At 44.9% G+C, this 19902-nt stretch overlaps 1 protein-coding gene across 1 annotated transcript in view; it reads right to left on the bottom strand.

Moving 5' to 3' along the window:
* LOC119167559 (3-oxoacyl-[acyl-carrier-protein] reductase FabG) overlaps positions 1-19902 on the bottom strand; it is a 78530-nt gene that overhangs the window by 8728 nt on the left and 49900 nt on the right. Inside the window, exons 5-8 of the mRNA XM_037419064.2 lie at positions 19594-19634; positions 16954-17023; positions 13846-13882; positions 9969-10032 (exon numbers count right to left, since the gene is read on the bottom strand). Of these exons, the coding sequence (XP_037274961.2) occupies positions 9969-10032; positions 13846-13882; positions 16954-17023; positions 19594-19634 (212 nt within the window). The remainder of the gene's footprint in view (positions 1-9968; positions 10033-13845; positions 13883-16953; positions 17024-19593; positions 19635-19902) is intronic.

Below are 19902 nucleotides of genomic sequence, written 5' to 3'. Positions count from 1 at the left end.
ATGCGAAGATTAGAATCTTCGACCGGATTGGTGCCATTCCATTGTGAAGCGTGTTCCGAAACCGAACAAGCCGCTGAACTGCCTCAATACCTTGAGACCGCTTTCTCTCACGTCATCTTTGTGCAAGTTTATGGAAAGCATAGTCAATGCAAGATTAATATGGTGGTTAGAAAAAATAGCTTTCTGTCGCACACACAATATGGATTCAGACTTGGTCTTTCCACTCAAGATATTATTCTTCCACTAAAAAAGAACGTCCTAGACATGTTGTATTCATGCCTTCACATCGTCGTTGAGGTAGACGTCCGATAGGCGTTCGACAGCATTGTCCAATCTTCAATCATGCAAGTTGCACGCGAAATTGGCATCAGGGGTCTCATGTACAACTTTATTGCCGCTTTCATCGAAGAAAGAACATTTCATGTTCAAGTTAGCAACGAGCGCAGCTCTTATCGTCACAACTGGGTTGGTGTTCGGCAGGGAGCCGCAATCTCCCCCACAATATTCAATCTAGTTCTAGTTGTTCTTCCTTCAAGGCTGGAGAAAATTGAGGGTATTGAGCACGCTGTTTATGCCGACGATGTGACGCTTTGGACTACAAAGGGCTCCCTCATGCAGGAAGTTGGGGCGCTGCAAAAGGCGCTTAATACCGTCGATAACTTCACCAGAGGGATTGACGTCACGCTAGCCCCCGCAAGAACCGAGAATGTAGTCATCCATGGAGGCAGAAGGTCAAAAGCGAAAGGCGACGAAAAGGCCAGCATCCATCTCTCATCAGTCGGGCACCAGTCCTCTGGAAGCGTGTCATCCGCCTGCTTGGAATGTTCTTGGACGAGCAATGCATATCCACAGCATAATTCTAATAAGCTAGAAAGAGTCCAAAACAAAGCCGTAAGATTTATTTTCAATCGCTACGATAGGGTCTCGGTCTCAGGCTTAGTAGCTAAGGCTAATCTGAAGCACACTTCGGCGAGGAATAAAATCGCACGATTACGTTTTATGTTTAAAATAGTTAAAGGTCATCTCAACGGCAGTATATCCAATTATGTGCATTTTTCAACAGGTTATGATACCAGAATGCGACATTGTTTTTCAATCACTCCATATCAAACGGCTAATAATGTTTTTAAGTATTCTTTTTTTCCGCGAACGATCGATGAGTGGAACGCCCTGGATGCACCCACCGTTGAGGCCAACAGTGTGGAATTGTTCGATTCATTGCTTGCCGGTTGATTGTGTGGAGTTCCTTTCTTATGCATTGCTTGCCTTTCGCCTTATATTTCGGCCTGAATGGGTGTCCGTTTTTGTTTCTGGTTTTTTCTTTATACATTGTGCGCCTGTTTACATTGTGCGCCTGCACATTACACATTGTGCGCCTGTTTTGTTTAACTAATTGTGTTGGTTCTTTGCTATGTATTGTCTTCATTTTTTATTGTAACCCCACTCTGCGGCGACTCCACCAGGAGTTAGCAGTATTGTCAAATAAAATAAATAAATAATTCAATCAAATTATAAAAGCTACAACAGGTCACTCAACTGCTCCGAAGGATCGCCAAAAGAATGAGGGGCGTGAGATAGAAAGGAATGGGGCACTTCGTGCAGGCATTCATACATTCTCGTATTATGTATGGCACCTTCTATCACCCCATCCCCCGCGCACAGCTGCAGTTCTTTGAGCACCTCAATAACGAGGCCAGGAGAGTCATCACAGGGTTACCAAAGTACACGCCCCTCCTTGCATTAAAAAGCTGCTCTGCTTTGGGAAACATCGCTGACCTTATGTCTACGCACGAGGTGACGCAGGTCACAAGACTTCTGTCTACGCATTCAAAGAGCGCGACCTCGTCTGAACTCGGGCATGACGTATCTCATCTTCCTGTGCTACCGCACTTTTATTCCCCTCGGGAGCAAATAGAAATCGCACACGTTAAACCTCTGTGAAGAACGTGGGAAACGAACATTCAGCGAGGAGGCAGGTCCACGCCCGAAGCCACGAGAAATACAGGCAGGAGGTACATAGTGTAAACAACCCCCATAGCTGCTGTGAAATAGTGTACGTGGATCCATCCATCGTTCAACAAGAACACCCATTGATGTTCGCTACGGCATGGACCAACCTAAAGGCCACCGAAATGGGGACCAAACTGCATATAGCGTTTAACGTTGTTCATACATCTACAGCGGAACTATATTCCATTTTGAATTTTCCCAAGTATACTGAGTCCACCATTCAGGCCTTACCAAGTGACAAGAAAATTCACTCCAAATAATTTACCGACTGCCAAGAGGCATTTCGAGCTTGTAAGCACACTTGCACTACCACTCCTGTTATACAACTACGCTTTTACGTGCGTCGTCTGCGGGAACAAGGGCACGATTTGCATCTGCATAGGATTCCCAGCCACACGGGTATACCAGCAAATGAACGGGCACCTCGACTGGGGCCCGCTATGCTACTGTCCGCGCAATCAAGACCACCCGAACACATATAGCGCAGCTCACCAGAACAAATTAAAAAGCACAGCGGTTGGTAAGATCCCATGGAAGCATTCCATCGGGCCCAAGCAAAGCGCTACCGGCGAAGCTAGCTTCTCGATGTATCTAACCCATTGGACATACCTCCATTTTCTTCAAGCGCTGATACCCACCGGCAACAGGTACTGTTGTGGCAGGTACAGATGGGAACTCTACTTACTCCCTTCTTCGTGCAGCGTTTTTGCAGAAATCAAGGCATGGGCACCACGAAGATTGGCATCTGCGGCCACTGAAACCCCAAGCGGACCTGGCACACCTTATTTGGGACTGCTCGCTGTATACCGGAACTAGAAAACGGTTCATTTCTGCAATCCCACCGGAATGGAGCCCGACTTCAACCAAGGCCTAGGCACAACCCGGGCGCTTCGCCTTCGCCGCCACCAACAATCTATGGCGGTCGCTGCTCGAGTACGAGGACGATTCCATGCCTCCAGTCGTTGCCACCAGGCTCCGTCTTGGGCGTGACAGCCAGAACGTCAACTCGCAAGTCGCCTAATAAAACCGCAATTTAGTGCCCCATTTTTATGTTCTCATTTTTTACTTTTTTTATTTGTTCCCGTCTATCGCCCTACTTTGACTGCAGCCCTCAAAGACAATAAAGTGTGAACAAAGACGTGTCAACAATAATACCTCTACTACAAAGCCATCTACGAGGAGTAAGCGTTTTTTAAGAGCAGTGCATCGCGATTAGTGGTATATCCACTCATGTCAGAAACGCGCCAAAGATAAAAAATGCTCTACCACAGAGCCAGCTACGAAGAGTAAGCGCTTTTATTATACAGAGCCGTGGAGTGCAACTAGCGGTCTTCACTAGTAAGAGAGCACGTGCCGGATTGAAGTGAGTGCTCTATCACAGAGCCATGTAGGAGCAGTTCACTGCCACGCGTATGTGCAAGCGGCATTGACAAAGCAGCTGCGCGGGTGTTCCAAGCAGACACGAACAAAACGTTCCAATCTCTTCTGTGATCAATAAAGCGCATTTGTTTGTGGTTAATCGTGTGCTCGTCAATCCGGCGTCGTCACACTAGTGGAGAAGCCAGGATAGTCTTCGTGCTCGGCACCCCTTTAGGGAGCCGACTATCAAGCTCTGAATTGCAACACTGCGTTGACACAGTGGTCCACCGTTTCAGTCACCACCTAATAGGCCGTTCACCCGAGCTCAATCACCTGCGAGAAAGTGCCAGCCATTGCTTGCCTCCTTCAGCTACCAAGGTCCCTGCAGCTCTATCACAATTGACACTTCAGAATCCAATGATTTCTGATTAGTTTTCATGGTGACGCCCATAAAGATGCCCAAGACTGGCTGGACCAGTTTGAATGCTGTGCGAAAGGCAACCAAAAGGTCACCCCAGAGGACGAGCTGACCAATCAGTACAATAGCTGAAAGACAACGCCCAGACCTGGTACATCAGCCGGGAAAGAAGCTTGGTTACGTGGGACGACTTTCACAACCAGATGCTTGACACCCTTACTACTCTGGACAGAAAAGAAAATGCCCAACGTCTTTTGGAAGCTTGAACCCGAAACCAAATTAGGGCGTTGCTATGTTCGCCGAGGACATGACCCGTCTTCTCAGAAGGGCAGACTCCGAGATGCCGGAAGAAAAGAAGTTGCAGCCTCCAATGCGAGGCGGGAAGGAGCAATTGTTTGCTGGTCTTGTGAGAAATCTACCAACCCCCGTGTCTGAGTTTACCAAAGAAGCCACAGTGATCGAACGGGTCACAGATGATGAATAGACAGGAGCGGAAACTTGGCTCCTTCCTGCGCCGTGACTGTGTCACCCCAGAGCGGGCATTGTGGCGCTGTACGGCGAAAGTCGCGACAGTGCCACCTACGCAACTGCGGCAGAACTGCAGTGCGGGAGCAGCATACGCGAGAAGCATGCAGCCCACTCTTGTCGTCTGCATGCACACTTGTGCTCGCCGCTCTGTGTACATAGTTCAGATGCACTCGCTAAACTGGACATCAAATCGTTACGACGAGCTTTCGCTAAGCTGGCCAGAGGTCTTCGGGAAAGAGACCATACCGCGATAGTTTCAAGAAATTGTCCACAATCTCAAAACAGGTTAGCCTTCACTCTTTTACCTTCGCATGCGAGGGTAGAAATCCTCTTTGTGGGAACATGTCATGAAATACACGCTAAATAAAAACATACCGAAAGAGCTTTTCGAATTAAAGAAAACAAAAAATATACACGAGAAAACTAAACAAAGTTTCTCTCGTGTTTCTGCCGTCTTTCGAAGCTTGTTTTATGTTGTAACCTTCTCAGAATGAATCATTCATGCTGAGCTACAACGACCAAACACATAAAAGGAGAACCCCGTTTCTTTAGCGATGTAGCTTTTCTGGAAGTGTGGAGGTTGGTAAAATGTTAATGTATAGGACGGCAGTTGTTGATATCGGCTTTGTCCTCCTTTCTTTTATAGATCGTGCTCATCTTGCTTAGTTTATACCCATTGGGAGCTTAGCCATCAATTATTGCTATGCTCGCTGCATCTCCTAATGTTTTCTCAGAGTTTGGTCTTAGTTTCTTTATTAGCATGATTGGGATGCCACGAGGGCCTGTTGATGTACTATTAGGAACTCTTTTCTCAGCCCTTTCACAGTCGCTTTGTCCGAGTGGAGCCACTAAGCTAAATAGTCCATCCTCATCTGGTATGGTGCATGCAGCGCTTTTTCGTGTTTAATTTTTTCTGTCATCATTGTTTTTAAATATTCCACTGCCTCATCGCCTTCTCGTCTGACCTCTTGAACTGTAGTTATAAAGCTCTTTTTCATGCTTACCTTATTATTCAGCGGGGTGATATGGTTCAAAAACTTTGCAGCTGCCTTTCTATCTTTTTTGTTTACTTCCGCCATCCATTGGGCCCCCTTTCTTCTAATCTTTTCACTGATCAAATCGGACGCTTCCCTCCTGTAGCTCAAAAAGTTATCCCACTTTTTTTTTACATCATCTTCCGGTTTATCCCTCCGTTTAGCACACCTGTGTCCCCTGGTGACTTCCTGTCATCTTACTATGGCTCTCTTAACATTCTCATCCCACCAGCTGTTGGGTTTATGTCTGCTTTTCCCGGTTGATTTCACTCGTACCTTATCAAGCTGTAACTCGAACAGCCGAGTTAGATTTGTGTACGTCCACTCTGTTTTAGTATCCTCGGTGACTATTTTTTCAATCTCTTAGCTGCTATTTCCAATTGCCTTTCTGAATAAAGGTTACCACGTGGTTGCTCATAAAGCTGCTTTTTCAGTTTCATTTCTCTTCCAATACTCAGCTTGATAGGTTTGTGATCACTACCTAAGCTTCTGGACCCATATTCATCTATGTTCATCAGCATTCGCAGATCATACCTTCTATGCGACATTATTATGTAATCTATCGTCGACTGCAGCCTTCCCACCTCCCATGTTATCTGTCCTTCGCAATGTTAGGTGCTGTTGCAAATGATTGAATTTTGCCTTTCACACATATCCATCAGAATTCTGTCTGTTGGGTCAGTATATCTTTTCATATCTTCTGTGAGCGCATTCATATTTTCTAAAATAATTATCTCGCACTCTTCTCCCAATTCCTTAATGTTTTTTTGAAATAAACTCCACCATTGCCTGGTTATCCTCTGTCTTTCGTCCCTGTCCACAAGTATAGAAAACCCAGGAGCGTCATTTGCTCTGATACATTCCATTTTAGCCATAAATGTTCCTTGCACTCCTGCTTGACCCTTTGCTAGTCTGTACTTCTATGAATGAATACCCCAATACCACCTTCTTTCTGCTGCCTTCTGCACTACTAGAATATTCCCATGCGTATTCCGGATTGATAGGTGGTTGTTCCATGTCCCTAAAATGTGTTTCTACAAACCCAAATACCATCGGCCTCTCCTCGCTTAGCTGTTCTTCTATCTCTTCCCCCTTCAGCCTATTCCTGCCACCCTGCATGTTAATGTACCCTACGTCTGAATTACCTTGGCCCTCGTGGCAACGTCGATTTCTGCCCCGGACTCTACGTATCTTAGATATTGGTGCCACTTTGGAATCGTACCTTTCTATACTATCTGTCAAAGATGTCTGGTTGTTTTCGTCATTACTAGCTATCCTGGGCCCCGAAAATCCCGCGTGCCCCTCAAAAAAGCTACTGCGCGTTCTGCAAGTCGCCAACCCACCTCATGCCCTAGCCTCTCATCGAAGTGAATTCTGTCTCGTTGAAACGCACCCCACCTATCCACCTCTCTGTTTATTTCCACCACCTCAAAGCCTTTCTCTCGAATCATCCGCCATATCTCTTGGTTTGCGTTGATAACCGTTCTTTTTGCAGGTTGCCATCACGCACTGGTACCTCTGATATCGTGCATATCACTACCTGTACCTGAGGAGAAATGGCGCACATGTCATCGACCCCTTCGCCACTGTGTTCGCTAGTCCTGCTCTATATTCATTTAAGACATCATTTAAACCACCTGCAAATATCTAGAGGTTTCATCTATCAGCTGCAATTTTGAGTTTTGCGCTTGCTTGCCGCATTTCTGCTTCCAGCTTGCGTCCTGGGAACGTCCCTACTGCAACCCTCTTGTCACCTCGTACCCTCTCTTTGATTGCTTCTGTGCATCAATTTAAATTCGTGCCCCGGTGATTATCACGTGCTGTGACCTTTCAGCTGGAGCGTCCTGCACTTGGGGGTAACTTGTACAAGTGACACCGGCTGCTTTGTCTCCTCCCAGCCCCACCACTACTTAGCTGAAGCTGGACATTGCGACCATTGAACCTGCTGAACCTGTTTTTCTGAACATGCTTGCTCTTTCTTCTCCACCGTTTTGTTCTCAGTGACCTACCATTCTCTCTGCCAGCCACTCCTTTGTTCCCCTTCTCTAGTGCCTCCTCGGCGGACTTGAGCCTTTTTCCCATAGCCCTCGTTTTCTCTTGCACTATCGCCAACGCAGTCTCTAGCTCGGTGATTCTCATCAGGAGTTCAGTTTGTGCAACCATCATTTTCTTCATTTTTCCTCAACCTAGCATTGTCTACACTTGGCGTCAGGCTCCTCTCCATTCGCGTCTGTACTGGGGTCTATTTTCAAACCCACCACGCATCTTCAACATTTTACACCTTTTTAACTGTGTCTTTCAGACACCAACTGTCCTTATGAATTGTCCCACTCGATGATTACAAAACATGGCGTACGACGAACCCTGCCCTACGAAAAAAAGTCAAAGCTGTACTGCAAAAATTTGCGTGTTCGGTGTACGTGCACCCCCCATGGGATGGAAAGAAAAAACACAAATAAACAGACACACACACACTTGTAAGTACCTGGTGACTGACCACCAAAAGTCTGTACAATGTAATAAGTGATACAAAGGTGTTAACTGCTCCCTTATCATAGAGCAAGCTCGAAACATGCAAAACCACGTATCTGCGCGGTAGATTGGGAGCGCTCAAAAAACACGTCCATCCACCGTGCCAGTCCAAACTTAACCTGCTGGCACTGCTAGATGGCTCTGCTGTAGAGCGAGTGCTCTACAGCAGAGCCATTGACGAGGAATAAGTGACCTTATTATACAGAGCAGTGCATTGCTACTAGTGGTCTTTACACCTACCAGGGCATGCGCCTAAGAGGAGCGAGCTCTTTACCACAGGGTCATGCAGGAGCACTAAGCGTTTTTACTATACAGAGCAGCGCGACGCCCCCAACGCTCTCCACACTTACGAGAGCACGCGCCGGGTTGAAGCCAGTGCTCTACCAGACAGCCATGTAGGAGCAGTATACGTTCGCATTATTCAGAGCAGCGAAGCGCCACTACCCGTCTCCCCACATACCAGAGCACGCACCAGAGTGGAGCGATTGCTCTACCACAGACTCATGTCGAAGGGGTAACCGCTCTTATTATGCAGAGCACCATACCGCTACTAGCGGTCTCCCCTTATACCAGATACGCGCTGGAGTGAAGTGACGGCTTTATTACAAAGTCAAATAAGAGAAGTAAGCGCTCCTATTATGAACCCTTTTTACGGAGAGTGTTTCCTTCTTTTTAGGCTGTTACAAGAGATATGTAAGCTGACGTCACAGCCTCGGCAGTGCATTTTTGAGGAGTCATATGCAATAATAGCAGCACTAAGAGTACTATGGCGATGCCCAGGGAGCCTTGAGTGAAAATGTGCATACAGAGCCACGGAGCGCCACTAATAGTCTCCACTCATACCGGAGCACGCGGACGAGTGCAGCTACTACTCTACCACGGAGCCATTTAAAAGGATTAGCGGTGCTCATTATGCGGAGCAGCGGAGCGCCTATAGCGGTCTCCACTCCGACCAGAGCACTCGCCGCATTTAAGCGAGTGCTCGACCGCAGAGCCATGTAGGAGCAGTAGACGTTTTTTTTTTTTAATATACAGAGCAACGAAGCACCGCTACCGGTCTCCACTCATACCAGAGCACGCACCGTAGTGGGGTGAGTGGTCTACCACAGAGTCATGTAGTAGGAATAAGCGCTACTATTGTACTGAGCAGTGGAACGCCTCTACGGGTCTCCACTCATACCAGTGCACGCACCAGAGTGGAGTGAGTGCTGTACAGAAAAGCCATCTACGAGGAATAAATGGCTTTATTATACAGAGCAGCGCATGGCCAGTAGAGCTCTCCACTCCTACCAGGGCACGGACCTACGAGCAATGAGCGCTTTTTCACAGTTTCATGTAGGAGGACTAAGCGCTTTTATTATACAGAGCAGCTGAGCGCCACCAGCGCTCTCCACACTTACGAGAGCGCGCGCCGGAGTGGAGTGAGTGCTGTACCGCAGAGTCATCTAGTCCGCACTCCGAGAACTAGCATGGCTATGACGACGGACATGAGAAACGCCCCGACCACAAGCGGCTTCGCATGTAAACCTGAGGCGAATTGCGGAGCAGTTACTACAGAAGAGAACGGCGACCGAGGCGCACATGCGACGCAGGCGTTTTCTTCTCTGGTCCCTGTTGATCACTGCGCCACAGCTTTTGCATATATACTGAATCGTTACCAGCTAGCCCGAATGGCTGTTTTTTCTGCGTCGTAGTTGACCGGCGCACCAGTTTGGAAACCCAGTATTGCTTCTGTGAAAGCAAACACCTTGTGAAAACGTTCGTGCCTAGATACTTGGCTGTGGCGCCCTATGTCCTGTGATTTCGAACAACATACCTACCTTCTTTTAAAAAAATTGAACAGTACTATACTTTGAGTTACCGTTTATTTCTTTCCTATATTTATGCGCGATTCGCTGTGGCGTAATCAAGAAACAATATAAGCTGGTCAAGCGTATGTATTACTCGCAGAACGGAGGCAGCGTTGCCATTAGTAAGTCACAAAGAATGCAGCAGTAGTTCATTGTATCTCGTCCTGCCAATGCTTGTTCAACTCTGAGGACAAGTGCACGAGCCTTGCCAATTTAAACAAGCGGAATAATACTCACGCGCATGTGGTCCTCCAAGGAGACACCAGGCTGTTTTCCTATGGGTGTTTTGATGACCGCTGGACTGGATAGGGTAAAACCAAATGGCATGAACCCTCAATTTCAGCAATTTTGAAGCGGAAGAACAGACACCGGCTATCACACGGTTATGCATGCAGTGAACCACGGAAATATTTGAGCTGGGCTACCAAAACTAAGCTCGCGATAAAACGCATGCCTTAGGAAGGACTCTACTGTCTAGAAAAAAAATTTGACATGCTTAATTAAATGTCGATAAACATGCATGTCAGTGAGGGCTGTCTTGTCACAAGTGCATATCTGGCTGGACGCTAGGTCATATTTAAAATATTTTGAAAATTCCAACATATTGATACATCCCGATGCTGGAACTTTATGCTGACAGAAGTCCTAAAGTCGCTTGGTGGTTTTTTGAGGGTTGTGTGAATAAACATAACCAACAATGTTAAGTACCGTCTTTGCGCTTCTTTATTCAAATAAAAAAATAACGAGGTTCAATAATTTTACCTCTTGATACCCTTTCCACTTGATTGTTAGGACAATTTGCATGCAGGCTTAATCACTGCAAGAACAGAGGGTAGATCTCAATCCTAATTGTGAAACGCATATGAATGCGCGCAGAGCAACATCTGGAAATAGTTGAGTGTATGTAGTGTCTACAAGATTTCAGAACGTGAACGCTAATTCAGACTCAGTGAAAATAATGGAGCATGCAAACTGCGGCACATCTTACATTCTATTGTCAAAAAGGGTACGTGACAAGCCCGTTTACACGAAACTGAGATCATTACCATATCCAGACTGAATATTGAAGCGATTATATATATTCTTCGTGTTTTACTCAAAGTAGACATATACTGTTTGTTTCATTACTTATTTACGAGCTATATTTATGGCTTGTCTTTTACTTTGTAACGGCTCCTCTCAAGTATGCTATATGGCTCTACGAGTGAATAAAGTGCATCGAAAGTCAAAGTACATGACACTTGTAAGCATGGGGCTTCCTGAGCTACCTACTCCACCTGGGCCCACCATTCGGACCAATCAACGGACGTAGCGATCGACCGACTGGATATCTGAGACAGGATGGTGTCAACTGTACACAACCGCACGTACGCACGTGAACACAAAACTGTACACAAGTGACGTCGGCCCTGCACATTGGCACACCAAACCAAAAGAAATAACAATGCTCAGAGAGAGAGAAAAGAACTCTTTTTCGCTGCTCCGCGTAAGAAAAGGGAGGGGGTAGAAAAAGACAGGAGGAAAGGTGCGCGATAAAATAAAGTGAAAAAAATTGTTAATGTATCAAAAAATCAACATCGGACGCAGAGTTTTCCGGCGTGTTGACGGGGGCGTGTGCAGTATGTTCGGAAGTCGCTGCTTCACCATCGAGTTTTCAGTGCAGAACCCCCACACTCTAACACCCAAATGATCGGTGCATAACACCTCAGGGAGAACGTAGCTACTTTTTAAGGATGTTTTGAAATCTCTAATCATGTTTAAAAACCACGCGGATTGCTTCCTTACGAATTCGTGTGAGCAGCGAAGCGTGTTGAGAAGCATGCGCCATTTCAGAAGGACGACGGAGTGTCGTCCAAGTGCCCTTGAATAAAACGCGAGTGCGCCCCATAAGTGACTCTGCTATGCATAACGACTATGAAAATCATTAAGAAATCATTCTTGAAATATTCTTCCCAAAAGCCTACTAGTTGAAAGACAGCAGTACGGGTGCGCGGAGAAATACCCACAAAGTTCAACCACTGTGACGCACGATTGTAACGGTTATTTTATTATTATTATTATTTATTACGTTAAGTTCTCCTGTTCTCTGGTGTTTTCTTCGATTGTTCATTGCTTATTTCTTCTTGCTCTCAATTTGTATTTCTTTTTTTTTTTGTTTAAAACTGGTTTTCATCATTGATATACAAACAAACCACTCCTGCTTGGGCCACCCTTGGCCTGCAGTATTGTATAAATAAATAAATAAAAAATAAGTTTTATTGGCGCAAGGGCATCTAAGGTCAAAGAGCGCCAGTAACGGTTATTTTAAAATTACGCTCGACAGTGACACTGGGTTATGTGACTTTGAATTCACTCCCATGTCACAGTTCTTTTTTGTTGTTGTTGTTTCTGGACCTGCTTGCAGGGCGATATCAAATAAATGTATATCAACCAGGTTAAGAAACTATACAGGCGTATAACTTAGTACAGGCTACTCGTAAGGTAAGCCTACAAATATGTACTAATTTTTGTCGAGGTAAAACATTTATGGAGCTCGGAATGATTTTCTACCGGTCACTGAACTTTGAACTGTCAAGTTCATAGCTAATTTAGTCGCACGGCTTCATAGATAAGGGATAACGTACCGAGTCACCTCCAGCGATTGTTTAGAGCCGTGAGCGCATATTTACTCATTCATTTATATCGGCTGTTGCCCAGTCCTCTTCCTTCGGAAGAATGGTAAACGACACTGGGGTAAATGCCCAGAGTGAGGTCAATGAAAGTTATCAGTCTGATTATGCAGACTGCGCCTTCATAAATAGTTCTTTTTTCTCACTCATATGAGCCAATCCTTCGGCTCCTTCGAGTCGGTCATGAACAGGCTTCTTATAAAGGGCAGAAAAATAAAAACATATATAGCTATGTGTATATGCTGAATCAAGGACATGCTTACTACATGTGTTTTAGTTTTGCTTGCAGGTGCACTTCAAGCGAAGAGTGGCCTTTAGCGCACACCGAATAAACTGTACACGGCCGCTCTCGCATTCCAGTACACAATTGCCATCCAGTCGCCGCGACAGCTATTTGGAGATATTGTTTCGGCGACATTACCCTCAATGTTGCTAAATTGCAATAGAGTCGATATAGAGATTGTAATAATTCAAACAAAATACCACTTGACGCCCCGAGGATGAAAACAACTCATGAAGAACTTCAGCGCTATAGTTATCCGCATGTTTAAACTTTGTTGAATGTTAACTCGTCTCCCTACCTTTTATCCGTTTGCTTGCTTTAGAAACAGAAGCGCCGAACTACTAAATATCTGTCAGCCTCGTATCTTCGTGCAACGTGTCACTTGAGAATGATATGAATAAAACCTTGAGTGAGGCGCTTAGGCGTCCCAAATTGTTTGTACGGTTTATATTTATTACGATTGTTTTTTTAGACACACCACGGCGTAAATCTTGCAAGTAGTGAAATACTAAAAGAAATAGGTCTACGCGTAATCGATAAAGTCATAAGAAAATTACTGTTTGTAATCGAACATGAAGATGATTCCTACGCTTTGATGGTCTTTCAGTTAAAGGTCACAGTGCCAAATACTTTAGGCGTATCCGGCCTTTAAAAATTTATACATAAAGCAGCAAAAATTACTTGTAAATTGATGCTACCGCACTAGTTTCTGGCTAAACATGTCCTACGCTTCTGAAACATAGTGTCTTTAGTTAATTCTGCCTCATCTAGTTTGTTCAAGTTTCCTGCAGGCACGTACTTTTGACCAATGAATAATTTTGACGACTTGTAACGTTTACTTAACTTTCATCTAGCACGTACGGGTGTTTTATTTTTTTTTTTCAATGAAATCATTATTGAAATTAGGCAGCCGACATCTGGTCTACATAATCAACCTTTGGCAGCACGTCGCCATACACACTCTACTGCTACGAAAGCGGCGTAGATCGTCACAGACCTTAACGTACGTCAGAAATGCGGTGCGCAGATAAGCAGTGAGGCGATAAGGAGAAGGCGATGAATATTAATTGAGATCTTGTCCGCCGAAATACATGTGTAGTCCGTAAAAAATATACATCTTTGTGTTAAGGAGATATAAATGTGCAAAGTATATTCAACTTACGTCACAGTGTTTACACGCACCCCGAACCGAGCATTCTCTGAAAAAAAAGAACAACAAGCGAATAAATTGCAAAATAGACACTTGAAATAGAACCACTCAAAATATTGTACGAGTACCCTGCGCGTAGGCCTCATGCTATTGACCTAGAGGACATATCGTGGCGCCACCTACGTGATGACGTCAATCATAGGATTCTGGGTTGTGTTGTCTGCTAAAACACCACACTTCCTGCGCTTTTGCTGTGGACACCGCCCGTGATTCCCTTTGTTTTCAAGATCAGTGATTCAAGATGCGGTAAGACATGATACCACGCGCAAGCAAACTACGAATCGGTGCGCCCGGTGGCACTCTCGTGTGTAATTTGCATCGTAAAATCGCGACTAAAAACCGGTGCAGCCATGGGGGACGACGCAAGTGGTGTCGCGAAAGCAAAGCTGCCGTATTCCACAACTGCTATCCTATCTGTGACGTTAAAACGATCGCAGCGCTGGCCTCTCTAGAGGAGGCCCTCGCGGCGAATACCCACAAACGCGGGAGTGATTGAGAGCTGCATAGAAAACATTCTTTAGAAGCGAGATCCTCGGATCAGTTGATGATGACACATTTTGAGATGCGGAATTCGATGGCTCGATTAAACATGACCCATATTTTTCGAGATGAGCGCACTGTTTCAAAGAGCCGCAACACTGACCTCGACGTATCTCAGATTTGAAGGCATCCGCATTTGTATGAATAAGTGCACCGTAGTGCCTGTTACCAGCAATCTCGTGGCATTGTGCCCTCTATGTATTGAAGAAAAAAGGAGGATTTCACAGGATTCGTGAGTGTTATCAGCGAAGAACTTCGTCAAGCACCCACATCTCAAACTTAAAGGGCAGGCTCAGCTCTTTGACACGCATACAGAAGCTTCGTCGCAGGGAAAAATTCACGTCATTGTTCGCTGAAATGTAGGAAGCAATCAACGGGTATCTACATTATGGTGCATCTTCCAACGTTAGGAAAAACCAATATTTATGCACATAATTCCAGGCCAGCTCCTTTCTATTTTTGTGGGTCTACCACGCTGTGTTTCCACGCAAGCAGCAATACTCATATCCAACTATCACCCCCTCATCCTTACATGTTTATCCCCGTGCACAAAGCTCACATTCACCGCATGTGCAGCTCCTCCCCCCCCCCCTTTCAATCTCACCAGCTACTCAGAAAAAACAGTGAGGGCACACTACTCCGAATCTTATTTATTTGCTTATTTATTTATTGTTTATTTATTTATGTACAACACTGCAAGCTCTCGTGAATTGTTATAGGAGTGGGAATGCCCGATATACAATATTGAAATAAAGCACTATGTACAGATCAGCTACAAAGGACACTGGAAAATTTGAGCTGACTCACAATACCGAATACACTGGCATCAAGCTTGTTCCAATGAATAATCGCACGAGGCAGAAAGAAAAAAAAACACACATCGATTCTCGTTGCACAAAGATAAATCAACATCCTAATGGTTAATACGCGGTGATACTCGGGCTGTCCGATTTCGCGCCTGGACAGCTTTTCGTCTCTTCGACACAGTTGTCTCGCAACAAGAACACTATCTCAACTGTGGCTCTACAAAAGCCTTCCTGCGCACTTCAAAGCATCAGAAATTTCTGAAAAGGCTCGAATATTCTCGGTGGGTCTCGGGCACGTTGCACTGTACTTTTTTAGGTACATTGTACGATAATCAAATCTGTGCTTGCATGGACGTTTCTCTCACTGAAAGTTCAGCGTCTGTCCTTTTGATGGCATTCCCATTGATCGGCGTCCAGTTGAGAACATTCCATGTCGTCTACAACTACGTTGCAAAATGTACCAGCTTCTAACTTGTCTCTGTTGGAGGATCAGTTGACCTTCCTTAATTATAATCACCAGGTAATCCGGCAACGTTCTGAGATATCTAGATAGCGTAGAAATGCCGCCAACGTTACGACGTGGATATTACAATCACCTAATGTTTTATACCAATTAAACAATTTATGGCATTTGCATGGACCATTCAAAGACATTGTTACAGCTTTACAGTAACAGCTTGGACATTGTGGTATGCATCATCATCACCACCACGCCGATCATGCTGTCCGATCTACTCTTGGTCAAGCCCGATCATGTGCCGAAACTTCTCAACATTTATAAAAAAAGACTCTCTACGGGAACTTCGTCACAGCACGCATGATGCCCCGCTAGCTCAACGCTAAATTAAAGTGCTACTGTACTACAGCAGTAGCTTATACTACCTCTATGCATAATGAAATAGGCAGCGTCCAATAACATTTTTAGGGCGAAGCTAAGATGCTACGCTGGCACTGCGTCGTCTTAGCGTTAACCGACTCAAAAATGGCCGATGCATTCACGTGCGCAAACCTAACATAATACAGTCACCCGCCACCTGAACCACGATTCACTATTTGATAATAAACGGGCATTGAGAAACACTGATGAACGGCAATTTGCATCTTGGGAGATGGGGCTCACAGCTCCTCAGCCCAGGTGCACTCATCAGTCCAGCTTATCAGTCCAGGTCAAGGTATCATTCGTACATTCACTTCAGTTTAGCCACAAGCACACGACATGCAAGATCACCAACTAACCCAGATGCAAACCGTTCTTATGAGCATGTGCATTGTGAGTTTTGTGGCCCTCTATGCTTTTAGCGCCTCATATAACTTCGCACGTGTACGATAACAAACCGCAGAAATATTGATGACATTTTCCGCCTTTTCTTCTTGTTCGCGCTCCCACACGAATCATGCGATGCTCATTTCCTCAAATAAATTAACTGATCTGGTCAGATATTGTCACAACTTTTATGAAGCTTACGCTTACTAAACGTGACTATAAGGCCAGTGTGATTACTTATAGTTTGTGTGCTTTATGTGCTTATTTAGAGTTTATTTAGAGTTCATGGGCTATAGTTTTTGAGTTGTTCCTTTAACTGCACAACAGCGCTTGCACTTTGTCTGTACAGAGCGTTTCAAGCCTGAGTATCAGCTTACTGAGCACATCGAGCTAACCAAACGTGCTCCATTCACAGTGCATTCCTGCATGTAGAACATTTAGTTCACTCACCCAGTGCCGCGCATCGCGATAGGTGATCCAGTGCTGCTTTTGCCACGCAGTAAGGAGTTGCACTATTCGCCTGCGTAGTGAGGAGGTGGAAACTTAGGTTGGTGAAAAAGTCGTTCTTGAAAAAAAAAACACTTCTAAAATACCCGTTCCAAGAAAAGGAGGGCATATTTTAAGTCAGTTTAAGTTAACGTAACACCAAATCCCTGCTTCAACACAATGCTAAGCGTACAAAAAAGCAACAGTGCTTCAATCGAAAAATTCGGGAGATCACGCGTACCTTGGGAATTGATGCTATGCGAACCATGCGGATGTAACGTGTCTGTGTTGTATTTTTTACTGTGTGAAACGTTACGAAGCGGCTGTAAAGATGTGTATATTACACACATAGACACACGTTGACCCCGTCGCGCGTGTTTTGTATAACCAGTTGTTTACAGTTACGTAACGATGTCAAAAGCCACATGCATGTTAGCAATAATACCAGAAGCGGTATGATATGCAGCGCTGGTGCACGTGAGTATGCTAGGCCTGGCCACTGCTACACCATTATACTTCAGCGCATGGTGCTTAACTACAATTTACGTTATACCGACGTGAAGGCAGTGTCATAGGAGCACTATTGGCGTCAAATGAAACCCGAGCAGCGGCAAGCCTTCCTGATGCTATAGTGCGTGCCCTCCACTTATCACCGTGAACAGGCACACATTTATGCGCAGAGATGTCGAGCAGGATACGCGCGCCTGTCAATGGTGATAACTGGACGGCACGCACTATACTTTCGCGAAGGCGTGCCACTGTTCGGGTTTCATTTGACGCAAATAGTAATATGTGATGTTTATAAAATTGGATGGCCCGCACTGAATCCACATTTGATGTTTTACAAACATTAGGGCCTCTTTGAAAAGTAGCTTTGAGAACTGGCATGGCTCTGTGGTTTCACTTGATTTTCACCAGAAACAGTGGGGTTCGCTTTGTGCTGGGACCATGACATTTAACGTTTGCATTGTTTGAGGCAACGTTGCCTATGTGAGCTTTTTTTTTCAAACGCTCTCGAGTAAAAATTCCACATGTCTGTTCTCTCCGTTCCTTCATACATATAAACTGTTCATCACCTGTGGCACATACCCGCATACCTGTGGCACATACCTGCCCACGGGTATGTGCCGCACGTCTGGCGGAAAGCGTTTGATGACGCACGCGACGGGATTGTAACATTGTTCATGTCATGGCCAGTGAGTCATAATAACGAAGCCATCTTACTCTCTATAACTAATTTCAGTTTACCCCATGTTGAAGGGGTGATAATGAGAGCACCCAGACGTCAACGGCTAGATAGATAGATAGATAGATAGATAGATAGATAGATAGATAGATAGATAGATAGATAGATAGATAGATAGATAGATAGATAGATAGATAGATAGATAGATAGATAGATAGATAGATAGATAGATAGATAGATAGATAGATAGATAGATAGATAGATAGATAGATAGATAGATAGATAGATAGATAGATAGATAGATAGATAGATAGATAGATGTTACTCAATGTGCCTGCAGTACGCAAAGAAAGGCTTCTCATGTAAAAACTGGTGCGAACTAGCCGGAGTGAACATTTAATATTAACTTCATGAGCCTCTTTTATTAGCATTGAACTCTCCACGTTCTCTCTGTGTTGACTGCTGTAATTCCAGGTATTACAAGTGGTTCACTAAGTACAAGTTTAATTAGAGATGTAGGGGGCTGCATTAAATCTATTGTTATATGTCCTTCACGAAAGCTATTGCTTCAATGTAAGGCAGTTGCAGTTGACTCTCTTCCACGTAAGGCTAAAAGGAGAAATTATTGCTTTCGTAACTTTGAGTGAACTTTACACAGTCCTCAAGACGGCACACTTATCACAACACTCTCGGTAAGTCACAATGGGCGATAAATACAGGCACCGAGGATGCTGCCTTAATGTTCTCACAGCAGCTTGCCGAAACTTCACAAACGTCACGGCCTATATATATGTTGTGTGAAAACGCCCAATGCAGTGATAAAGATCCTAACATTCATACCTTGGTAAGATCCGGAAACATTTACTTATTCAATGTGGCTATCATCAGCAAGGAATAATCTGACGTTCGTGGGTTTACACTGACTCACGAACGAATGGGTTTCAGTCTGACATACTAAAAATAATATTTTATTGTTCATTCATTATTTATTAACACTTCACTTCTCGGAGAGCAATGGACTACACAAAAATCAGTGCTCGTCCCGAAGCTGCTGCAAAGAGGCCTTGTGGTGGTGGTAACAACTTGGTTACGAACGGCGGCTATTCGTGGCCTAAGCCTAGGCGGCTCCCGAGAAGGAGAGAGTCTGTCTCTGGAGTTTTGATATCCGTGTCGTATATGTGACTGTCTGCGGTTTAACTCAAACCTTTCGCGTTGTTGATCAACGTAGAAACAACCTAAAAAACAACAAAGCTGAAGCCTAGCAACGGCCTAAAAACAACCTGGAAACAACCTGCATCACCCTAGCTACGTCCTAGAAGAAATCTAGAAGCTACCCAATTGATGTTCAGAATTTTATAGTATCGTTTCAAGCCTTTCGCGTCTCAATGCAAGCATCGTGACTTATCACTCGTACTTACCGCTATTGTCGACGCCACGCTTGACACATTCACAACGTTGCCTGCAAAACATGGGTTTTCAGGAAAACCAGCACGCTCATACGCCCCGATCGATAGCTGGAATAGATCTTTGTCAGCTAATGCAATGTGGGGCTCTTGGTATTGTTGTTTCTGCCTACTTCACGTATACATCATCGTGCTATTAAGGCACACTGATCAAAATGCCGCCTGCACCTTCCCATGGGGGAACTCGAGTAAATGCGTTGCAGAGTGGGTAGGAGGGGGGAATGATCGCGGGAATGTTGTGGAATTCAGTATGGTTTAGGAATG

This window comes from Rhipicephalus microplus, chromosome 3 (genome assembly GCF_043290135.1).
Source record: "Rhipicephalus microplus isolate Deutch F79 chromosome 3, USDA_Rmic, whole genome shotgun sequence".
Lineage (NCBI taxonomy): Eukaryota > Metazoa > Arthropoda > Arachnida > Ixodida > Ixodidae > Rhipicephalus > Rhipicephalus microplus.
Note: the sequence above shows the minus strand (reverse complement) of the source record. Positions and strands in the feature narration are given on the sequence as shown.